The sequence below is a fragment of the Mytilus edulis genome, chromosome 11, assembly GCF_963676685.1.
Source record: "Mytilus edulis chromosome 11, xbMytEdul2.2, whole genome shotgun sequence".
Taxonomy (NCBI): domain Eukaryota; kingdom Metazoa; phylum Mollusca; class Bivalvia; order Mytilida; family Mytilidae; genus Mytilus; species Mytilus edulis.
Window position 1 is genome coordinate 20,338,481 of NC_092354.1, and position 22,962 is coordinate 20,361,442.

A 22,962-nucleotide genomic window follows, 5' to 3' on the forward strand; every position below is an offset into this window, starting at 1 on the left:
ATGCAAATAGTTTCACATTTAAATAGTTTCACATTTTAATAGTTTCACATTTAAATAGTTTCACATTTTAATAGTTTCACATTTTCCGTTCAATCTTTTATAGCTGACTTTGCGGTTTGGTTTTTTGATCATATTTAAAGGCCATGAGGGATCTTTTATGTTTTTTTATTAACATCGTTTAGACTCTGGTGAATACTTGTTTTATTTGTAATCATACCACGTCTAATAATGATGTTTTGGAAAATAAATAAAATAAAGCGTCAGGAATATCAGAAGTAATAACTATCTATAACGAGTTTTAAATGTTTCATTTCTCAAATCTTTAATTATACAATCTTCATGATATTATTGTTTCCAGTCACTGATAATGTCAATCTCTGTAACTTGTGGTCAAATTAACACGTGCTTCGGCAATAATTTGATGTATAATTCACGTTGCAGAAGATCAGAAATCAATTATCTTATACATTACAACAATGCTGTCTACTTCGAAACATCTCACGTCTCATAGAAAACCGCAGTTGTATTTTTTATTCCGAATGTGTAATGTGGTTACTTTCGCTAATGAAGCAAGCAATTCACTTATTGTAGGTTTAATGGAAAAAAATTAGATATGTAATTGATCTAGTAACGTAATTTTGTGGAATTTTCATTTGGAGAAATGTAGTTGGTATCGGAGTTGAAATTGTTTATTTCGATTTAAGTTTCTTACATAAAAGTGTTAGAGTGTCGTAGTTTGGTGTGCTTTTTGTGGAAATGTTTGATTATTATTTTTTGCGTTGTTCAAACAATAAATAACCTCAACAATTTTTAATAACAAAGGAGCTATTTTAGAAGTAAAAACAATTGAGAAAGATGGTTTGATTTTGTTTCAGTGACATTTCATAGTTTAAGATATTTCTCAAAAGGGATATTAGAAATGGAGCCTCCCAAAACATTGACACTGTTAGAAAACGGTTCAACTCAAGGTCAAACGAATGACCTTGACAGTAAAAAGGAGGTCGTTGTGACGTTAAAGGACCCTAAAGGAGGCATATATATAAGTAGATTTAAACTTATACTTTTTACCTCAGCTTTTTTACTATGTATGTTACTTGTTGTGTTATTGTTGACCTTTGTTCGGCATAATGAAACTGTACGAGTTACCTCCCATTCAGCTATTTCCGGGTGTGATAAAATCATCAAAGCTGACAATGGCGGCAAAACTATGGAAAATATTACAGTGTCATTTAGTGATGGAATTAAAAACGGGTCTCAAGATATTTACGCCGAGAATTTGACCTATCCTGAAAATGTCACAGACGACAAGGAGGAGAAGAACGAAAATAAAACTTATGGTATACTGAATGATTCGACTATCATCAAGGATAGAGAACACCCGAGAAACAATATCCGGTTATCGCGAGATTTCATTCCGGAACATTATGATATCCAACTTATGATAGATCTGGAAAATAAAACTTTTACAGGAAGTGTAAATATCATCCTTATAGCTAAGAAACCATCAAAATATATCGCTTTCCATATAAATATGATGCAAATTTTCCCACAAGATGTAAAAGTACGGAACATAAACACGAATAAATACTTAACAATTGATCAACAAAAATCATACAAACGGAACCAGCTTTGGATTATAGAACTTGTAGATATGGTTGACGTTGGACATTCTTACATGGTCGAAGTAAGATCGTTCTTTGCAAAAATTATCAGGGATCTCAAAGGACTTTACCTTAGTATGTACGAAGAAGATGGAGAAGTCAAGTAAGTGTAAATGCGTTCATATATTGTCTGTTCTTTGATCGGGTTGTTGTCTCTTTGACACGTACGTTTCCTATTTCCGTTCTCAATTTTTTACAGTGAATCCTGTTTAAACCGAACCTCTTCGCGACTCAATATTTTGATCGGTTTTTGGCTATGTTCGGTGTATAAGGTTCACAACGCATACAATTTGATATGACGGTGTTTTAGAATATATTTGGTTTAAACAGATTTTCGGTTTATGCGGGATTAGGTTTAACCAGGTGTCACTGTATAATGAGGTTCTTGATGAGGAGAGCTTCATTTCTTTATTCTTTAATTGTTTGATCTAGACCATTTTTTCCCTATTCTTTATCCGCTGATTTACATATTATTCTCCACCTTTTTGTCCATTATTCGCTTAACCCCACCCAGAACCTCTAATCTCTCGCATTAATCGCAATATACAGTGCGTTTGAAAATGCAGATGAAAAAAGTTTTCACATGAGACGTTTACCATGTCGAAGCACCGGGCTTTCGGCAATTAAACTTAATTTACTCAGTACTGAGGCGGGATCGGGTGTTTATAAGCTCGGGATTTCGGGATTGATCCATTCGGGGATACTTTTTTTGAATTTCGGGATGTCGGGATTTAAATTTGTTTAAATTCGGGACCTCAGGATTTCATGTTTTTAAGCCCGGGATTTCGGGAACAGGACCCCTCTGACGTCCCCCTCCACTGTTCAGTACTCGGCAAGATTTGTGTTCTATACACCAAATGCATTACTAGTATATATGTATTAGTTGATTTCTGTGTCTGATTACTATACATGTATTCATAAACAAGTTTCAGAAATGGAATCCCTGGTCGTGCTCCGTTTTTGATTCGAGCGATTCTTTTGGTTTTTGTTCGTTTCTACATGTATGTTAAGTCTCATCGGAATCAATTTACGAGATGTGAACATCGGAAAAGTACTGTCACCTTTATGTTTTAAATTATTTGGTACAAGTATGTCTGATAGGACTGTACTACATATTTATTTAATTCCAACCATAACATTGGACAAGTTTCTGTCTTTTTTATTGTATCACTCATGCAAATATGTAGCTTCAGAACCATAACTCTTATAGTCCTTGGGGTATATATATTTTTTTTTAATTTGAGGACCATATAGAGCTACGGATTATTCATATGATAAAACTTTTAAATCTCGATAAAAATTAAGGTTCCACTATAATTAATACAATTATAGTGTTTACCGCCTATGCGTAGCTTGTAAAGTTGCAGCGTTTTCGGTTCCTATTGAAAGTCATGTTAAACAATTTTTGACAAAATTAGAATCAGATTCAATCTCATCGCATTTTTTTTTTTTTTTTTTTTTTTCACCTTAAAGGCATTAGCCCTGCTGCATCATCCGTTCTCCTCCTTATTGTAAGAAATAAATCAACGTATGTTTTTAGTATATATGACAAGAATATTATAAACTTAAATTAAATACGTTTTCATTCCGAAACCACAATTAAGTTTTCTAACAGTATTCCATTCAAAGCCTTTCCGAACAAAACAGGACACACAAAAACATAATAAGAGAGAAAAAGGTCAGGAAAAATAACAAAACAATATATATAATGTAGCTTTAATGCTAGTTATACTGGACTCCGCTACAATTTTTCCTTTAATATTCCGTTGCTGAGCTACTAGAATTACAAAAGTTATTTAATTCTTATAAGTTAAATATACTATTCTCGTTTGAATTGTTTTACATTGTCTCGTTTGAATTGTTTTATAATGTCATTTCTGGGCCTTTTATATCTGACTATGCGGTATGGGCTTTGCTGATTGTTGAAGGCCATACGGTGACCTATAGTAACTGTTGTGAATATGTGTGTCATTTTGGTATCTTGTGGAGAGTTGTCTCATTGGCAATCATACCACATCTTCTTTTTTTTTATATAATAAATGCATAGGGTGATACGTTAATAAGTCTCGACACCTCAGTTCAGATATATGATTTGTGTTTTACCATGACGCCATTAACACATTTAAATTTCCAATTTGATATAACATGGGAATTGTTTTCAGTGTTTTACGAGAAACAGCCACCGCGTAAATCTATTTGTCAGACACAATAGAAAAACACATAGTAAACACTGGTATCTGATAAACTAGTGTCTTTTGGAAAACCGAAGAATAGATTTTAAAATACATTTTTTTTTCATTTACCTCTTTTGCATTGCTTCACTGTGGTGAAAATGTTAAGACGATATATTTTTTAATACATGTATTTACCTCTAGTATTTACGTTTGAATTGCAGAGAAATATATTTACCCGGTTTTTTTTTTTGTATCCCCCACCCTTGGATAACTAGGGAATTGTTATATGGTCACTTAACTTTGAATCCTCTCCCAATCAGCATTGAAGCACTCGAGGAGTATATTTCAATTGGCTGTGCGGGATGCATAAGTACACAAGCACGTCCGGTCAGAATGAGGACGTTTAATACGATGACTCGCGTAGTGATTGTATCATGCTCTGCAGGTTAGGAACCATTGCAAAAATTCTTAAAGATAATCTTAAGGTTCATAATTTATATATTTATTATATAATACTTTTTTCTATATTTTTTTTATTTGTATAAGAAATGAAATTCTTCAACTTTGCTCTATATTCCTCTGTTTGTTTACTGTTGTTTACGTCAAGTATGAGCTAACGACGAGAACAAATAAACAATATTTTATTAGATTTTGAAAAATGACAAATGAATAATGGACATTCTTCAGCGGGACGGTTATTTACGTTTTATATTTTCTTGAGGCATTTCAATGAAGAGCATCTCACAAACAGAAACAAACATTAGTTTAGAAAGCTATAGCAGGCATTCACATCAACCCAAATAAAAATGCGTAGTGTGTCCAAAATTCAGATCAGTTGACTCTTTTTTTATATTAGCAATGCAATCACGAGACACGCGTAACAGATAAAACCAACCGGAACGTATACTCTTCAGATCCGTACAAGACGGGTTAATTAAACAATTTGTTTTATACGAAATGTTATGTTCTTTGTGCTTAATGACTTTCTTATCTGTATACACATCAGTCTCTATCATTTGCAGAAAACGTAATACTTGACTTATAATGTTAGATTGTTAGACGAAGACACTTTATTTCTCGTTGTGTTAGAGAACGAACATTTAACTTTAAAAAAAATATTCTGATCCCCAATTTGAGGAAAAAATATTGTGGTCAAGGAGATGACACAAAATAAATATTCTGAATCAAGAATTTCCACATACCTTATACTGTTAAATTTGGAAAAAATGATGTGTTTGATAGCGTCGAAAAGAAAAAAAATAAGTCGAAGTTAAATGGTTGCTACCTTGCAGGTCTATTATAATATTCCATTTTCAGTGCTATTGATATTTCAATGGTAATCGCATGTCGTACTGAATATAGACATTACCTATGTATTATTTATTTTTATATAAATATCATAACTTGATACATGTACTTCCATGAAAAATGAGGCTTTTGTTGAAATGTTTTGGAAGAGCACGGAATTATAGAATAACTATGAAATAATTCAAATATAAAAAATTACCTAGAAAGTGAACGACTAACACATGAATTTATGAATACGCGAAGCGCAGGGTAATTGTCAGTGTTGTATGGTCACAGCAGTTTTTTTTTCGATATTTGACTATTGAAATAAAGATTACTCTTTCATAACACTTTTGATGTAAATATCTGTATTTTAGTTAGATTGTCTGGAAGGATGATATATAAAAGATCTTTCATACGATATATTTACTTATTTGCCAGTCTTTTTAAGAATCAGACTATTTAGAAGAACTTTAAAACGTGATAGAAATAAAAACCCACTGATCTAACTATATGTTGGAGTTATCAGCATCCCGAGTTTCAAATAGAGAAGGTCTTTCGTTTCTGCGTGTCTGGTTATTTGAAAAACATTCAGGTTCATATCCATCCATTTTGAAATACTTGTCTTTAAAATTGAATAAAAGGGTTGCAACCTCCTGAGGAAAAGTCTCATCGAGATGCTGTTTGATAAAATCATAAGCAATTACGGAGTTGACCCCCTTCAAGTGTAATCCGACCAAATTATATTTTGAAATACCACAACAGGAAAAGCTAACTGGTATGATACTCGTGCAGCTTATTATATTTTAGCCTAAATTATAGAATACTGAAGCGGGTTTTTGTTTGTCATGTTATCATCACTGCCATATTCTTAATGATAAAATGGAGGGGGGGGGGGGGGGGGGGCTTTAAGGCTTTTAAGAAAATGATTCGGAATGTTCTACTTGCTTTATATAAGTAAAGCAAGGTCAACGAAAAGTTCTGACAGAAGGAAACGATAAGAGTATTGAAAAAAAACAACAACAGTAGAATGGCTTTTTATCAACAGAAATCCCGTTTTAAACAAAACAGCACGTACATTCTTAATAAGCTGTTTGAAACCTTTATCTGGGTTTTGCACATTTTCATCATGATATATGAATTTAATCCTTTGTTTGAGGGTTTTGACACAAATTAATCATTGAGATGTTGATTTCAGATCGGTTTGATGTTTAACAGGTCAAGTGTGCAAAAAAGAAACAATTATCGTAGATGACTTCATATGTTTTTTTTATATCAATTAAAGCACGCTATTCTAAGCTTACTCTTATCAGTTCTAGAATTTTTACTATAAATAATGGTCGCGTGTTGTTCAATTGAAATGATTCAGAACATGGCTCGTTAGATTCGAAGTATATTGAAAAGCGCGGGATGTTAATTATGACATTGTTATTGTTTCGCGCCGCTTATGCCTCATCAAATATAAATGTTCTAGTCGGAATAACTTTTACAATTTGTTATTTTCATAATAACGTTTTGGGTATTTGTTTTATTGTTAAGAAGCAATACTGTATAAAAAACGTGGTGGAATTTTTGAAGAAATAAATATGTTATAAAGCAATTGGTGCAAGTGAAATGCACGCGATGCTTTAGTTAGATATTAAATTGAAAGTATAGAAGACCCATGACCTATCACGGGGTGTCATATGAAAAAGACTTATTGAACTTTTAAGTGTGAGGTTAGAGTATTCATTGTATATAACTTGACTTGTCATTGTTATTAGGGAGAGGGAGCTGGGGTTCTAAATAGTCCAGGCCAACTACTGGATAATTAGCCTTTCAACACGGGGGGTTGTAAGTTCGAATTCCGGACGTGAGAGTTCCGCACGTGACAGGTGCGCTCGAATACAATCTTAATTAACAATTATTGTAATTTGTTCTGCCAAATGTCGGTGGTTCGTCCCTGGCTCTTCAGCTTTCTCTGCCAATAATAAAATAAACTGGTATTAAGTTAAGGTAAAGTAATAGTATGGTCTTGTTTAGAAAAGGTAAAGTAAAAGATGGACGACAAATACCAGAGGGACAGTTAAACTCATAAATCGAAAATAAACTGACAACGCCATAGCTAAAAATTAAAAGGACAAACAGACAAAAAATAGTACACATGACACAACATAGAAAACTAAAGAATAAACAGCACGAACCCCACCAAAAACTAAGGGTTATCTCAGGTGCTCCGGAAGTATGTTTGAAGCTGTCAAATAGAATCATTAACCACCTTCAACATGGAATTAGCTATATTTTAGTTAAAACTGGTAAAAATTTGTATAATTTTGATATGATTTGTCCCAAAAAGAAGTACACACCACTATACAATTTTCTTTGCGATTCTATAATTTGAATTTATTGTGTCGAAGAAATGCACTTCGAAATTGTTGTGTTCTTTGGCTATATGATCCTATATCTATACCCTCGAGTCGTTGGTCTTTACAATCTGAAAGTTAAACGCTTAATAATATGCTAGGGAATTGAACTTTATTCAGCGAGGCACCGTATAATGTAAACACGAACGGCAAGAAATCTTGGTCAGCACGATTCTGATTTGACAAATGGCTCAAAATGACGCAACCAATTTACTAACAAAACCTTCCGCATAGATTCAGATGAAATTACACCACGACACAATAATTGATCCTAATTACCTTGTAATTGTTTTGTAAACCAAGAAGTATGGAACAATCATGTGACATGCAATTGTTTAATTTACTTGCTTAGTAAAACCAATGATCGGTCGAGAAGTGTCACGAACGGCAATAAATCAGTCAGATGAATGTTTTAGAGACATATCGAAATAATAGAACTATAAATCGTGCTGATTGTATACTATTAAAGATGCACAGTTTTCTCTGCTTTCAGAGGATTTCTGTTTGAACACGTTTTTTTTTTACTTTTCTTACTATAAAAACGACAATAAATCAGTCAGATAAATGTTTTAGAGACATATCGAAATAAGAGAATGATAAAAAATTGCTGATTGTATACTAAGATGCAGTTTCCTCTACTTTCAGTTCGAACACGCTTTTTGATTTTCTAACTACAATAAAACTAACTATAAACTATGTTTTTAGCTTAACCAATTAGACAAATTAATAGTGCGATGCATTGAGGCGGAAGAAATCAAACTTGATAATTATTGTGCTATAGTTTAACATAGAGTATAAAACAAATACTCCTGACAGAGGAGGGATTTACAGAAGGTAACAGGATGCTGTTCACCGACCCTTAGTTAAAATGGTGTTTCTACAGTATTAGATATAGGAAGATGTGGTATCAGTGCCAATGAGACAAATCTCCATCCAAATAACAATTTATAAAAGTAAACCATGATAGGTCAATGTACGGCCTTCACACCGAACAACAAGCTATAAAGGGCCCCAAAATTACTAGTGTAAAACCATTCAGACGGGAAAACCAACGGTCTAATCTATATAAAAAACGAGAAACGAGAAACACGTATAAATTACATAAACAAACGACAACTACTGTATATCAGATTAGTTTAGTTACATTTGCTTCTAAAACTCCACAAGTCATTTTCGAATTAAGACAAAACCACGCGTATGTTGAAACAGTTGTGAAGGCCGTACGGCGACCTTTAGTGGCTAACTTCTACGTCAATAATTAATTTTTAATCAGTCTTTCGTTAAAAATCATACATGCAAAAAAAATGTATTCAAATATAAGAAGATGTGGTACATGAATCATGTACCACATCTTCTTATTTGTATATAACATTATAAAGCAACAAACTTGTTCTTTTATTAGCCAAGCAACTGTCAAAAACAAAACAGACCAAATTATATGTATATATACACAGTCTAAATAAACACTACATTTTTATGCAACTTTTTTTGTTAGTCCATTGACTAAGATTAAAGGGTGTAGTCGATGTTTCATATGTATGTGTACAAATCCCGTACTCTCCTCGTGGGATCGTCTTGGCGAAAATGTATATACAAACTTATGTTTCTTTACAGATCTTTTAATGAACACAAAGAGCTTTGCTTACTGTTGAAGGCCGTACGGTGACCTATAGTTAATTTCTGTGTCATGTTTGATCCCTTGTGGAGAGTTGTCCCATTGGCAATAATACCACATCTTCTTTATTATATATACAATATATTTACTGTAAACAAACTTCTTTTCTAATCATACTTATGGGTCTGAATTTGAATTTTCCTTTTGATATCATTCGCCTGTATTTATCAGTGTAATCAATTGGTGCATTAATTGGCATCTGAAGATAGGTATGTTTAGTTCAAAACTGTTAAATGAAACTTGTGCTCTGTCGTTCCCAGTTTAATCGTTTTGATTAGAATTTTCTCACAAGCTACATTCATAGCATGCTTCATATCAAATCATTTTATCAGCAATTATTGTATACATCATCTAATTACTGGTAATATTTATTGAACTAATTTACGTTTTGCACCAATTCTGGCAGGAAATTTATAACAAATTGGTACTTGGTTCGATATAAAGATTGTATCTATTTTAATGACTAAATCAAGTATAGATATCATTTTTAAAAAATGGTGTTGCTTTGATACATTTGCAACATTTGTTTTTATTTATAAGTATACATGATAGTAAACATTATATTAAATGTAAGGGGCGACCTGAAAACCAACTCCAGATGTCGATCCGCTGCGTTGAAGACCTAGGCCTATTGATGGCTATGTGTTGTTTTTTCAGGCGCGGATCCAGAGGGGGGGGGGGGGGGTCCGGGGGTTGGAACCCCCCTTTTTTTTGGACGATCAATGTATTTGAATGTGGATATGTAATTGGAACCCCCCCTTTTTAAAATGGCTGGATCCGCCGCCGTTTTTGTTCTTCGGTCGGTTTGTTGTCTTTTTGACACACTCCTTAATTGTTCCCATTCTTTATTCTATTATTTCCCGATTTTTACATCACAGTACGACACGAATCATCTAATTTGAAAATCCATGATAAAAACGACGCGGGGATCTCAAAATGAGAAGCAGGATCTGCTTACACTCCCGAGGGGGGATAGGAGGGGTCCTGATCCCGAAATCCCGGACTTAACAAAAAGAAATCCCGAGGTCCCGAATTTAAATAAAGTAAATCCCGACTTCCCAAAATCAGAAAAAAAGGATTCCCGGATCCCGAAAGAGTCAATCCCGAAATCCCGAGCTTAAAAACACCCGATCCCGGAGTCCCGATAAAGGTCCTATCCCCCCTCACTCCCGGAACACTTCAAATCGGGGTTTTTTGTTTTTGTTTTGTTGCTTCGTTTTTATTTCTACTTAGTGTTTTATACTAGAATGTTTTTTGCTATTTTTCGAGTTTTCAATGATAATTTTCATGCATTACAGTTAATGAATTTCGATTATTCGTTTGGTATCTTTCGTCGCTTTGAAACATTTAACCAGAATCCATCCGAATTTTTGATGACAGTGTATTTCCAACTTTCATAAAAAGAAATGCAGAAAGATGAAAGTGAGACGTTTAGTATTTTACGACATTCCTGTTAGCATACATCTCAGGCATGCATATGTGTGTTGTTAATAACACTGCAAACATTTAAATCTAGAGATAGTATTGTAGGGCATAAATATCTGACAGTTTACTATGCCGTAAATCGAGCAGACGATATCTATGACGTCATACACATGATCATTTGAAATAATTAACGCGCGTTACAAGTTACAGTTATGACAATAGACAGCTGTATTTTGTTTATCTGTCAAGAATGTAATGTTGCAACCTGCTATGCAACATTTAAATGTCTTATCTAATCTGCGGTAATTATGTGTTTTAAAACGACATGTAAACAAATCGTCAATCATTTACAAAGTATTACATGCAATATATTTTATATATTCAAATATACAATAGTGACACTTTCCATGTAGGTAACATAGATTAAAAATTGAGAATGGAAATGGGGAATATGTCAAAGAGACAACAACCCTTCCAAAGAGCAGACAACAGCCGGAGCCCACCAATTGGTCATCAACGCACCGAGACAATCCCGCACCGGAGGTGGTCCTCAGGTGGCCCTTAAATAAAATTGTGGACTTCACACTTAACTCCAAAACATTTAAATGAACTAAAATAAAAAATAATAAAAAATACAAGAATTACAAAGATGAGAGGCTCCTGACTTGGGACAGACGTATAAATTTGGTGATATAGATACATTGGATAAGCGTTGATTCTTGAAAAAGAAACCATGACCCCGCTTATCCATTGCATCTATATCACAGAACCACTCGTCCTTAGGCCAACATTTTTTCTTACTTGTCTTTTAATTTAAAAATACCTACTGGTCAGAATTAAAAAAAATCAGTCTGGGGCATATGCCTAGTTGCTAGTGGAGGGGCCTCGGTGGCCGAGTGGAGGCTAAGTAGTCACTACTGTAACCATTGGCCAGTCAACACTGGGGTTGTGAGTTCGAACCCCACTCATGCGTGTGCATTTGACTCCAATCATAATAGGCTAGGATTGTCCGTTTTCCTATCGAAGGTCGATGGTTTTCTCCAGGCACTCCGGCTTCTTCCACCAATAATAACTGGCCGCCACGAAATAACCTAAATGCGGTGCTAAAAAGTGGCGTTCAAACGCCCAAAAATAAAATCAGTAGCTAATTAGGCAGACAACTGAAACTGACAATGACAACGTTAATAAGAACAAAAGACGTCTAGTTCTAGAGGTCAAACCACTGTCAAAATCTTGGCGGCCATTTTGGCTCTCAAATAATAAACTATTTGCCTGCAATTTTTTGTTCTGTCTCAACTATTTTAAACAAAATGCGAGAGACCTTTGTCTCGAACTTAAAGATATAAATTCGACATCTACTATGTAAAAGAACAGATAATGTATGTCAAGAAGCAGTAATGAGGGTCTTGATCGGGTTTAACATAATAATAGGTCAATTCCATAGAAATTGGATAAGAAAAAATAGACGAGATAAATAGGCAACAAAAAAATAAGTTTAGAGAACAATGGCTGATTAAAATATAAAAAATAGATACTAATGGTAAAAATCTATGAAGAATAAAGTAAATGACTTAAATGATTGAAGAATTAAGAAATACAGACCCCCGCCCCCCCCTTCTAGAGCTTCAGTTATGTCAATAAAGAATAAGGAGGGCAATTAGTCTTTAAGAACCTACTTCAGTACAATTGCATACACATGTTATGCAAAGAAAAACGATTGTTTACACCTACATTAACTTCTAGTTATTGAGTAATTAAACAATAACAGCGATGTCAGCTTAAACAAACTTGCTAATTGTTCATGTTTTTTTTATTTTGAAATGCTGTTTTCTTCGCGAAAAATACAGAACGATTTCAATTAGAATATAATAGAATGATCGTTAACATTACCACAGTTACAATATCAGGATTTCAAACAGCAAATTGATTTTAAGTTGGACGGTGTAAACATAAAACTACTTGCAATTTTTACAATGATATATGGTGTGAATTAAGTCTGCTACTTGAAACAATTTGTTTTCTTTTTGATCGAAATATCTTCTACCGCTGCAGGCGCGATTTCTATTATTTTAAAGGGGTAATCAAACCACCGGGCCATCACCTTGAGACGTTCACATGATTAGAAATACATATATATATATTTTTCACAACAATAGATTATTGTCTTGTTACCAACTTATGCCTCAAGATGATATTAATTGTCTGTGTATGTTACATTTTAATGTTGTGTCGTTGTTCTCTTCTTATATTTAATGCGTTTCCCTCAGTTTTAATTTGTTACCCCAATTTTTGTTTTTTTGTCCGTAGATTTACGAGTTTTGAACAGCGGTATACTACTGTTGCCTTTATTTTTCTATAGGCAACCTACTCTGTGGTAGTCTGATACTCGAGATGTCCTACCTAAAATGAGGTAACCTATCGAAAAAATATAAACTCCGGTATCAAAAGTCGGTCATGATATATTGTAGTATAATATTAGTACTGTACTTGAAGAGCATCTCCGCGTCCTATGTTAAACTAAATTTGCGACCGCAGATCACTTCTTGTTTTGTTTTTTGCTATTCTTTTACTCTAGTTAACAACGAAATAATGTTGTTCTGTCGACAATAAGAATGCACAACACTAAAGAGTCAGTGCAACTAAGTAGATAAGATTGCGACCTCTATCGGAGCAATCGGAGATGGGCCTAATATAACGACTAACATTATACGCGTTAAAATGGGCAACAACAAAACATCAGGGGCGGATACAGCCATTTAAAAAAGGGGGGTTCCCAACCTAGAGTAAAGGGGGAATTCCAACTATGTGCCCCAATTCAAATGGATTGAATGTGAAATATTTAGAGTTATTTTCCAAATGAATGTAAGTTAAGGGTTTGGTTTGGTAGCTTGCTTTGTTTGTATAAATGTTTCCTCGAGCATTTTAATTAAGATTGACATTTACAATCAACAGATAGGCGGGGTTTCAGCTGGTATGATTTTATTGGATGCTTGTAAAAAAAATATGCAATATATAGGAAATTAGCTATAAAATCCCATGAACTATTACGACATTAACAAATTTTAAAATCAGCCCGTAAACCTTTAAAAAAACGAGGGGGGGGGGGGGGGGGGCGGTATCTAATGCAATTTCAGTCAAGACGGAATCAAAATATGTATCGTTTAAAAGCGCGTATTTTGTTTTTAACATTTGACTTCTAGTGAAATTTATAAATAATATTTAAAGATTTGTTGTTGCTTAAATGCGACAGCGACGGCAATAAATCACGAAGTCAACCAAATTTGTTTAGACGTCAATATTTTCCAATTATTTTTGAAGACAAATTATATATCACACTGTATACATGGTATAGTTTATGATCCTGTTTTTTTTATAGTTAAGTTAATGGTTCAATTTTACATTATACTCCATTTTGATTGATGGATGGACGAGGATAGATAAAAGAATGATTTTTGGTGATGGATAATATGATGATTTTATGTTGGAACGAGTAATATGGATAACGTAATGATTCTGAGGAAGAATAATATAATGATTTTATTTTGCAACTGATCATTTAACCACTTGCTTTGATTAATACTAGAAACCTGACCTCGTTGAACTTAAATTGCCGGAAATTAATAGTTAGCTTCGTTTTTCGATTTGCAGACTTAATAAGTTCGTGTAATAACATAGCCTATCTTAAGTGGATATAAGAGTTCAAGAAAATAATCATCTGATATAAATACGCATCTACTAAGGCTATACAAACTAACGTAGTAAAATGAATATAGAATTGCAGCAAGAATTAAATAATAGGAGACATAAAAACGGATCAGCTATCATAAATTCTCCGTAATTACGGAAGTGAATCCAGCACAATTTTTGTCCTTCAAGGAACAATTACTAGCCGAGTTTGATTGCGGACATCAAATGGTACAGTAAAAGGACAATGTTCTTTGATAATATTTTTCGAACGTCGCGGTCTCATGCTATGAAATTGTGAGATTAAGCGTATAAGAAATTCGATAAAAACCGAAACTATTCGAGATTCTTTTCATTCATCCTTCAATAATTCCCGAATCTAGGTCTTCAAAATGTCATCAAATTGTGAGATTTAAATTATAAGCAAAATGTCCGAACTTGAAATTTGAGAATCTTTTTAATCGAGCATATCGAAATTGGTTTTTCTATGATACGTGTAGACCACATATTCGTATGTTTTTGTGACATTTTTTATCTTATTTTTTGGTAATGGGAATTTAGAGTACATGTCAACTAGGCAGCAACTAAAAACAAAAACAACAAAACAACAAAAAAACAATAATTTATGTTTTAAAATCATTTCGGAAAACATCCACGAATTGTTTTGTAAAACATAATATGTTAATTGTTTAGGAAAACATACGACAATTTTTTCGGTAAACATCTGTAAGTTATTATCCAATGTTCATAATAACCGCCATTTTGTTGATTAGCTTGACCTAAGATGCTGGGTTGCCATGTGTTGCTAAGGGGGCGGGCTTATCTGTAGATAGTGTAAAGGTGTACCTTTTCATCTTCCAATTTTCTTTGTTTTAAAATATTTCGGTTCACCCCTAGTCTAGACTTTCACATGCTTTTTAATTCAAATATAGAAGTACAATGTCAATATAATTCTTCCATGGTCCATTGCAATATTTAATTTCTCACGACTAGCACACGAAACCAAATAATGCCACTCCGGGAATAAACTATAAATAAACTATCATTATAACGATTATAATCCTTAAAGAGATAAAACAGGAACTAAAACAGCTGGGTAATTTAGTTGAATAAATGTATTTATAGTGGATTGGACACAAGTTATTTCAACTTATATTCATTCCTTTCCATTTTGCGGGTGCAAGTGCTGCCTTGTAAGTGTCATTATCCTGTTCTTTTTCGAAATCTAAAAGGGTGTTTTTTACGTGCAAGATATATATTGGTCTCTCTTAACAAGGGTCAGCCATTTATCGTCCCCTTCAGACGGATTATCATCGTTTCTCTCAAGGTAATTTACCTATACTGTCAGTGTTTTAAATAACAAAGTATAGATTATAAAGATCTGAATCCATCATACTAAGTTTCCCGTAGAATATCCATTAATCAAACAAAGACTATAGGCTGATACGATATCTTTCCTTGTAATTTCTGTACCTTAAGGATGTATTCTTCTGACGTTTCGGTTTCATGCAGTCTCATTGAAATCTCGTTCTGGTATTATTTCCAAAATATGTTATACAAGTGGAAAATAGAAGTGAATTTGATAATTATCATAATCAAACTTAACACTGTGAAAAAATTGTGTATTTCCAATAAGTAGTTTTTGGATAATGAAAAATTGTATTACTAACCAAAAATGCAAGTCAGTCTTTTTAGTTGAAATTTTGAGAGAAATGGGTGAGGGGAACAAAACATGATTTTTACCAGAAACATAAACATGCTCATGTCAATGGCATTTTCAAACGTAATGTATGTTTATGAAATCTACTTAAAAAAACTATTTTTGAAACTTAATATCAAACTTGATACCTCTTTATTTATTTAGATATTTAGCAGCTACACAACTCCAGTCTACAGATGCACGTAAAATGTTTCCGTGTTTAGATGAACCTGACATGAAAGCCACCTTTAGTATGACAATTATACACCAAGAACGTAAGTTCGATTTGATTGGCTTACACAGGCAAATTTTGGTCACGTGAATTTCACACGAATCTCACGTGATATTCACATGAAAACTTTAAGTGAAATTCAACCGAAACGAGCTTAGGCTTGAAACTCTAATGAATATGTTCACGTTTCTTTCAAGATTTTGATGAAATCTGAAAATTAAGATGTTATTGAAATGACTGAATTTTGCAAATTCATGTGAATTTTACGTGTAACTTTAATCAAATCAGTTCACGCGAGTTTCATGTATAAGCTCGTGTGATGTGAAGTTCTACTGAAATGCAATCGTGTGAAATTGATGTATGTACAACTATCCTGTAGTGTTTTGAACAACTACACACAACTAAGGAAAACACAAAACTTCTTCTAAAAATTTGTAGGAAACTTTTAATAAACAAAAACAGTGTGACTACATGAATTTCCCATTTGAAAGCACATTATTTTTATGCACCATTTAGGGTCATTATGTTTTCTGCTCTGTACGTCCGTTTGTTTGTTTGTCCGTCTGTCCGGCCTCAGGTTAAAGATTTTGGTAAATGTAGTTTTTGATGAAGTTGAAGTTCAATCAACTTTAAACTTAGTACACATGTTCCTTATGATATGATCTTTTTAATTTCAATGTCAAACTAGAGTTTTTATCCCATTTTCACGGTCCACTGAACAAAGAAAATGATAGTGCGGATGGAGCATCCGTGTACTATGGACACATTCTTGTTACTTAAGATATTTCTTAATAACTACTGAAACATCTAAATGAAAGAGTAAACTAGGAAGTAATATTGAAATCATTTTTTATTTGCAGAATATACAGCTTTAAGTAACATGCCAGAAGAAACTGTACAGTATTTGACCTCTGACCCTGGATATGTCAAGGTCAAATATAAGAAATCTCCAAGAATGTCAACCTATCTGTTAGCAGTTATTGTTGCTGAATTTCAATACAAAGAAAAGATTTTTGATGATGGCTATCAGGTTTGAAAAAGAAAAGACCAAAATAAAGAAATTATAAAACAAACAAACAATTGTACTAAAACAATCGGAATGTATTATTATACTTTTGCATAGTAGACGTATGCTATTCTCAAGCAAAACATGAGGCGTGAGAGCATTTTTAAGATATCTTACGTTGAGATTGATTGATGGATGTTGAATAACGTCCAGTGGCTTATATTTCACGTATATACAGATTCATAACTTTTGTAAAAAGAAAAAGACGGCATTTCTTGCCGCATATTTATCTAATTTCTAAGTAAATAAAATGTACTAGGTGATTTTTTATAAAAAAGGTACAAATATTCTTTATAAAATATCAAGTCAAATGTAATGTTTTTCCTCCACTGTAACAATATCGTATGCCCTGACGGATCAGATAGCTTTTTGATATATACAGATTTTAGACCACGAAAACATCTCCCAAGTGAGTTGAAACCATCGTATATATACATGTACAAGTCTACATATTCGAGGGCCCTCATGGGGTTTTTGATTATGTGATTACTTGGCCGTTTTTTTAATGATTATTTGATTATTAAGCCAAATATTTCATGATTATTTGATTACCTAGGACTGTATTTTTAGTTTATGATTATTTGATTACTAAAGATAGGCAAATATTTAATGATTATGTGATTATATTGGCAAAAAAATGGTGATTATATGATTACTAGGACCCCCCCATGAGGGGCCTCATATTCGTGATGGTGACCATACAACTGATGTAGACTAGTATCAACTTCAGTTGTTCATCCTCATAAATCTCTTTGAGAACTCCCCTGTTACCAAATTACAAATGAAATCTTGATAATACAATATCCATTTTTGTTTCAGTTGAGAGTTTGGGCACAACCTAAGAAGATCAATCAAACAGAGTATGCTTTACAGATAGGGGAAGAAATATATGAATACTTTACCGATTATTTCGGTATTAACGATATTGTTCCTAAATCAGGTGCGTTATACAAAAATTAAGTTAAATGTCATAAACATAGAATATGATGCATAATTCCTAATATTCAACTTAACGTGTCACAATATACGTAGACAACTATACCGTTTAAACATTGATATCTGTAAGTTCAAAATTGAGGGACAAGCTTAGACTATAACTACCAGGAATGATATGCTGTTTTGTTTACATTTCACATATAAAGAATATCAATAAAAAAGTTGAAAATTAAGATTTAAAAAAATATTTCTACAGCAAAATGCATTGAGTGTGTACAATGTATGTAAAGGTAATATATTTGACTTGCTTTGACTAGATTGTTTTCCCTCCTCTAAGAGTAGACTAGTCCGACAGACACCCAATGTATCTGCGTGTAGCACTAGACTACTTCGAAAAGAGGTTAGTATACCTAACCTATAAATTATATCACGGTTCAGCTAAGAAACAAGCTAGTCAAAGATGTTACGTTTTCCTACAAACTACTGTATTTTGCTGTAAACGTGCAATTAGATAAACATAATTGTAACCGTTGGTTGTTTGTTATTAACAGATCATGTAGCTGTTCCAGATTTCAGTGGTGGAGCAATGGAGAACTGGGGTCTCGTGATATATCGCGAGACAGCATTATTGTATGACCCTGAATTATCATCAACTGAAAACAAGTTGATGGTTACATTAATTGTTGCACATGAAATAGCTCATACGGTAAGTTCACATTTATTCATTATATTTTTCTTTCTTTCTTTCGCTCATTCATTCGTTTATTTCAGTATTCATTTATTTATATTAATTCGTTCGTTCTCTCATTCATTCAATCATTTTTCTTTCTTTCTTTCTTTCTTTCTTTCTTTCTTTCTTTCTTTCTTTCTTTCTTTCTTTCTTTCATTTATTCTTTCTTTTATTCATTCATTCATTTGTTTGTTCATCCTTTCATTTATTCATACATTCATTCAAAGATTCGTCCGTCCGTCTGTCCGTTCGTTTGTTTCTTCTTTTCGTAATTCGTTTATAACTTCCGTCATTCATCATCGTTCCTTCTATCCTCCATTTCTTCTTATATTCTTTGATCATTCAATCTCACTATTCATTCATTCTTTCCTTCATTTATTCACACATTCATTCATTCATTGTGATTAAATGCGATAATTGTAACATTTGAAAATGATAAGGCAGCACAAACATAAGCACTTTTGAATTTACATGAACGATCATTGATATATAATTTCTTGGTGAATTGACTGTTTGAAAAATGTTGGAGTATTTGACTCAGTAATGTATGTCTCACTGTAAGCATATAATGCCGTTGCCGTATTATGTACACATTTAATTTCGTATCTGATTGGTCCTGAAACTGTTTAGATTCTTTTAGCGCCGTATATGAGTCCTATATAGCATGTATAGCAAGCAACAAGTGTGTCTGGTGTACAAAATGATAGTCCATTTATATTGGACTAATTAATTATTCCAAAACAAAATCTCAAAAACGTTGTCATAAAAACAAACAGACAGCTAGTATTAAATCGCCAACAGGATATGCAGCTTTATTTAAATTAATAAAGCAATTACACTCCAAAAATAATGATTTATAAAAATATCCGTTGGTCAAGTCCAATAAAAAGTAGCTCGTGCATATTTTAGTTGAATTTGAAGTTTTACCTTATTATCATTTAACAAGTGACGTGTTAAATATGTATTTTTTACCAGGGGTTTGGTAATATGGTAACAATTACACCCCAAGAAGTAATTCGTCAAATGTTCGTGGACCAATGTCCAATGTGATGCAAATAATATTTTTTTGTATTTTATGAATGGCTATTATTTATTTTGAATTTATTGAACCATTAAATTAATTTTTGACTCTTCACAATGATTAATCCTGGAAGCCATTTATTACAAATAATTTTTTATCAAAAATAAGGCTCAGAGAACTTTGTATATTATTCATATTAACTACACTAACGAACACACATGTTCGCGTATGAATACACAACGTCAGAGTGGGCGTGTCGTCATAAAAATTGACAACATTGAAAATAAAAGTAATACTTTCAACCAATCAAAAGACAGTAAATACACCAAATATTTGTATCATGCAGTGGTTTGGTAATATGGTGACTATGAAATGGTGGGACGATCTTTGGCTCAATGAAGGAGTTGCAAGTTTATTGATGTACTTCGCCATGGATCATCTTTATCCTGATTGGGATATTGTAAGTTTTTTTGGGAATTTTCATGCATATATGAACAACACGAAGTTAAGTTTGTCTTGCTGTTCTGTCTTATGATATTTTAATTTTCAAAATAATAATCCTATTTCCAGATGATAAACATCTAAAATTTTAGCGTTTACATTATGTTTACATTTTTATAATAATTTTTACAGTTATAACATGTATAAGACAATATAAAAAAAGTTACTCATTATGAATATCCCTCGCCTTTTGTGAAAATAAAAGAAAAGAAAAAATAGTACAATATACAAAATAATTCATGTTATATTATTTAAACTGTTATCATTGAATATTTTCTTCTGTTTCAGAAAGTTCAGCATGTTAAATGTTTATAAATATAAAAGCATTGTTCTGTTAAGTAAATGTTTTACATAATTTGTATATATTTTTTTTACAGTTTAATCTATATGTTGTTGTTAAAGAAGTATTTACAGTTATGCTAAAAGACGCTTTACCTACGTCACATCCGGTTTCAACACCAATCAGTACACCAGATGATATTGCCCAAACTTTTGATACTATATCATATAGCAAGGTAAGTTTCCGTTTTCGCAAATTTATCTATATATATATATATTGTATATCAAGTAGTTTTTTACGAACGATTTATTTTCGCGTTTTTCAGAAGTAAGAACATATTGCTAGCACGTGGACATGTAAAATTCGGATCTTAGCTTATACAGTGAAACCTGGTTACACCGAACCCTGCATAAACCGAAAACCTGTGTAAACCAAACATGTTATGAAGCACCGTCATATGAAATTTTATGCGTTGTGAACCCGATAAAACCGAACATCTGCCAAAACCGAACAAAATCCCGAAAAGGTTCCGTTTAAACAGGTTTCACTGTACAACAACATCAAGAAAAGATGAAGATCGGGACAGTAAATCGCAGATAGAAATAACTGAATGATAAATTAAGTATTCGCAAACATAATGTGGTAAACAAAATATTTATAACCTGTCTCATATTTTTTTTACTTTCCACTAAATTCAAATACATTTTACAATCAATTTTGTTTCACTTGTCCTTAATAAAATTTTGCAATACAAGTTTGTTGAAATCAAACGTCTATCAAAAATGTATTCAACCCGGCGTTTCAAAGTCACATCGAATAAGGTAAAGTTTTCAGTTGTTTTGCCTTTTTGTTTAATTTAGGGAATGGCAGTGCTGCGCATGTTACTTGGCTTTGTAGGATGGGAAGACTTCAAACAAGGATTAAGGGTAAGTTTGACTAGTATGTTGTAATTTCACTATAAAAATTTGCCACAAGTTTAATTACGGGGTTACGGTGGTACCCAACACATTCACTAAAATTAATTTGGCTCTTTTAATTTTCATAAAATTTTGACAAAGTATTAACTTTGACCCTTTGACAAAAATATAAAAATTGCACAAAATTTGAACCAAACGTTTTATACCTCACTGCTCTTCAACTTTGTACTTGTTTGGCTTTATAACTATTTGATATGAGCGTCACTGATGAGTCTTATGTAGACGAAACGCGCGTCTGGCGTACTAAATTATAATCCTGGTACCTATGATAACTATTTACACCACTGGGTCGATGCCACTGCTGGTGGACGTTTCGTCCCCGAGGGTATCATCAGCCCAGTAGTCAACACTTCGGTGTTGACATGAATATCAATAATGTGGTCATTTTTATAAATTTCCTGTTTACAAAACTTTGATTTTTTCGAAAAACTAAGGATTTTCTTATCCCAGGCAAAGATTACCTAAGCCGTATTTGGCACAACTTTTTTTGGAATTTTGGTACCTCAATGCTCTTCAACTTTGTACTTGTTTGGCTTTATAAATATTTGATATGAGCGTCACTGATGAGTCTTATGTAGACGAAACGCGCGTCTGGCGTACTAAATTATAATCCTGGTACCTTTGATAACTATTTACACCACTGGGTCGATGCCACTGCTGGTGGACGTTTCGTCCCCGAGGGTATCATCAGCCCAGTAATCAGCACTTCGGTGTTGACATGAATATCAATAATGTGGTCATGTCTATAAATTTCCTGTTTATAAAACTTTGAAATTTTCGAAAAACTAAGGATTTTCTTATCCCAGACATAGATTACCTTAGCCGTATTTGGCACAACTTTTTTAGAGTTTTGGTGTCTCAATGCTCCTCAACTTTGTACTTGTTTGGCTTTATAAATATTTGATATGAGCGTCACTGATGAGTCTTATGTAGACGAAACGCGCGTCTGGCGTACTAAATTATAATCCTGGTACCTTTGATAATTATTATCAGAAAAATTAAGAATTGTGAATTCACATTACTATAGGACGTGTCACGGTACTTATCTATCACAAATTCATGTATTTGGTTTTGATGTTATATTTGTTAGGATTTTGTCTAATGCTTAGTCCGTTTGTGTGTGTGTGTGTGTTACATTTTAATGTTGTGTCGTTGTTTTCCTCTTATGTTTAATGCGTTTCCCTCAGTTTTAGTTTGTTACCCCGATTTTGT

The 22,962-nt window shown here is 33.0% G+C and overlaps 1 protein-coding gene across 1 annotated transcript in view; it reads left to right on the forward strand.

Moving 5' to 3' along the window:
• Positions 1-245: 245 nt before the first annotated feature.
• The window catches only part of LOC139495299 (aminopeptidase N-like), a 36,181-nt gene continuing 13,464 nt past the window's right edge, over positions 246-22,962 (forward strand). The window contains exons 1-8 of the mRNA XM_071283606.1: positions 246-1,764; positions 16,173-16,282; positions 17,100-17,269; positions 18,125-18,245; positions 18,793-18,947; positions 20,339-20,452; positions 20,871-21,008; positions 21,634-21,699. Coding sequence (XP_071139707.1) covers positions 920-1,764; positions 16,173-16,282; positions 17,100-17,269; positions 18,125-18,245; positions 18,793-18,947; positions 20,339-20,452; positions 20,871-21,008; positions 21,634-21,699 — 1,719 coding nt within the window. The 5' untranslated portion in view covers positions 246-919. The remainder of the gene's footprint in view (positions 1,765-16,172; positions 16,283-17,099; positions 17,270-18,124; positions 18,246-18,792; positions 18,948-20,338; positions 20,453-20,870; positions 21,009-21,633; positions 21,700-22,962) is intronic.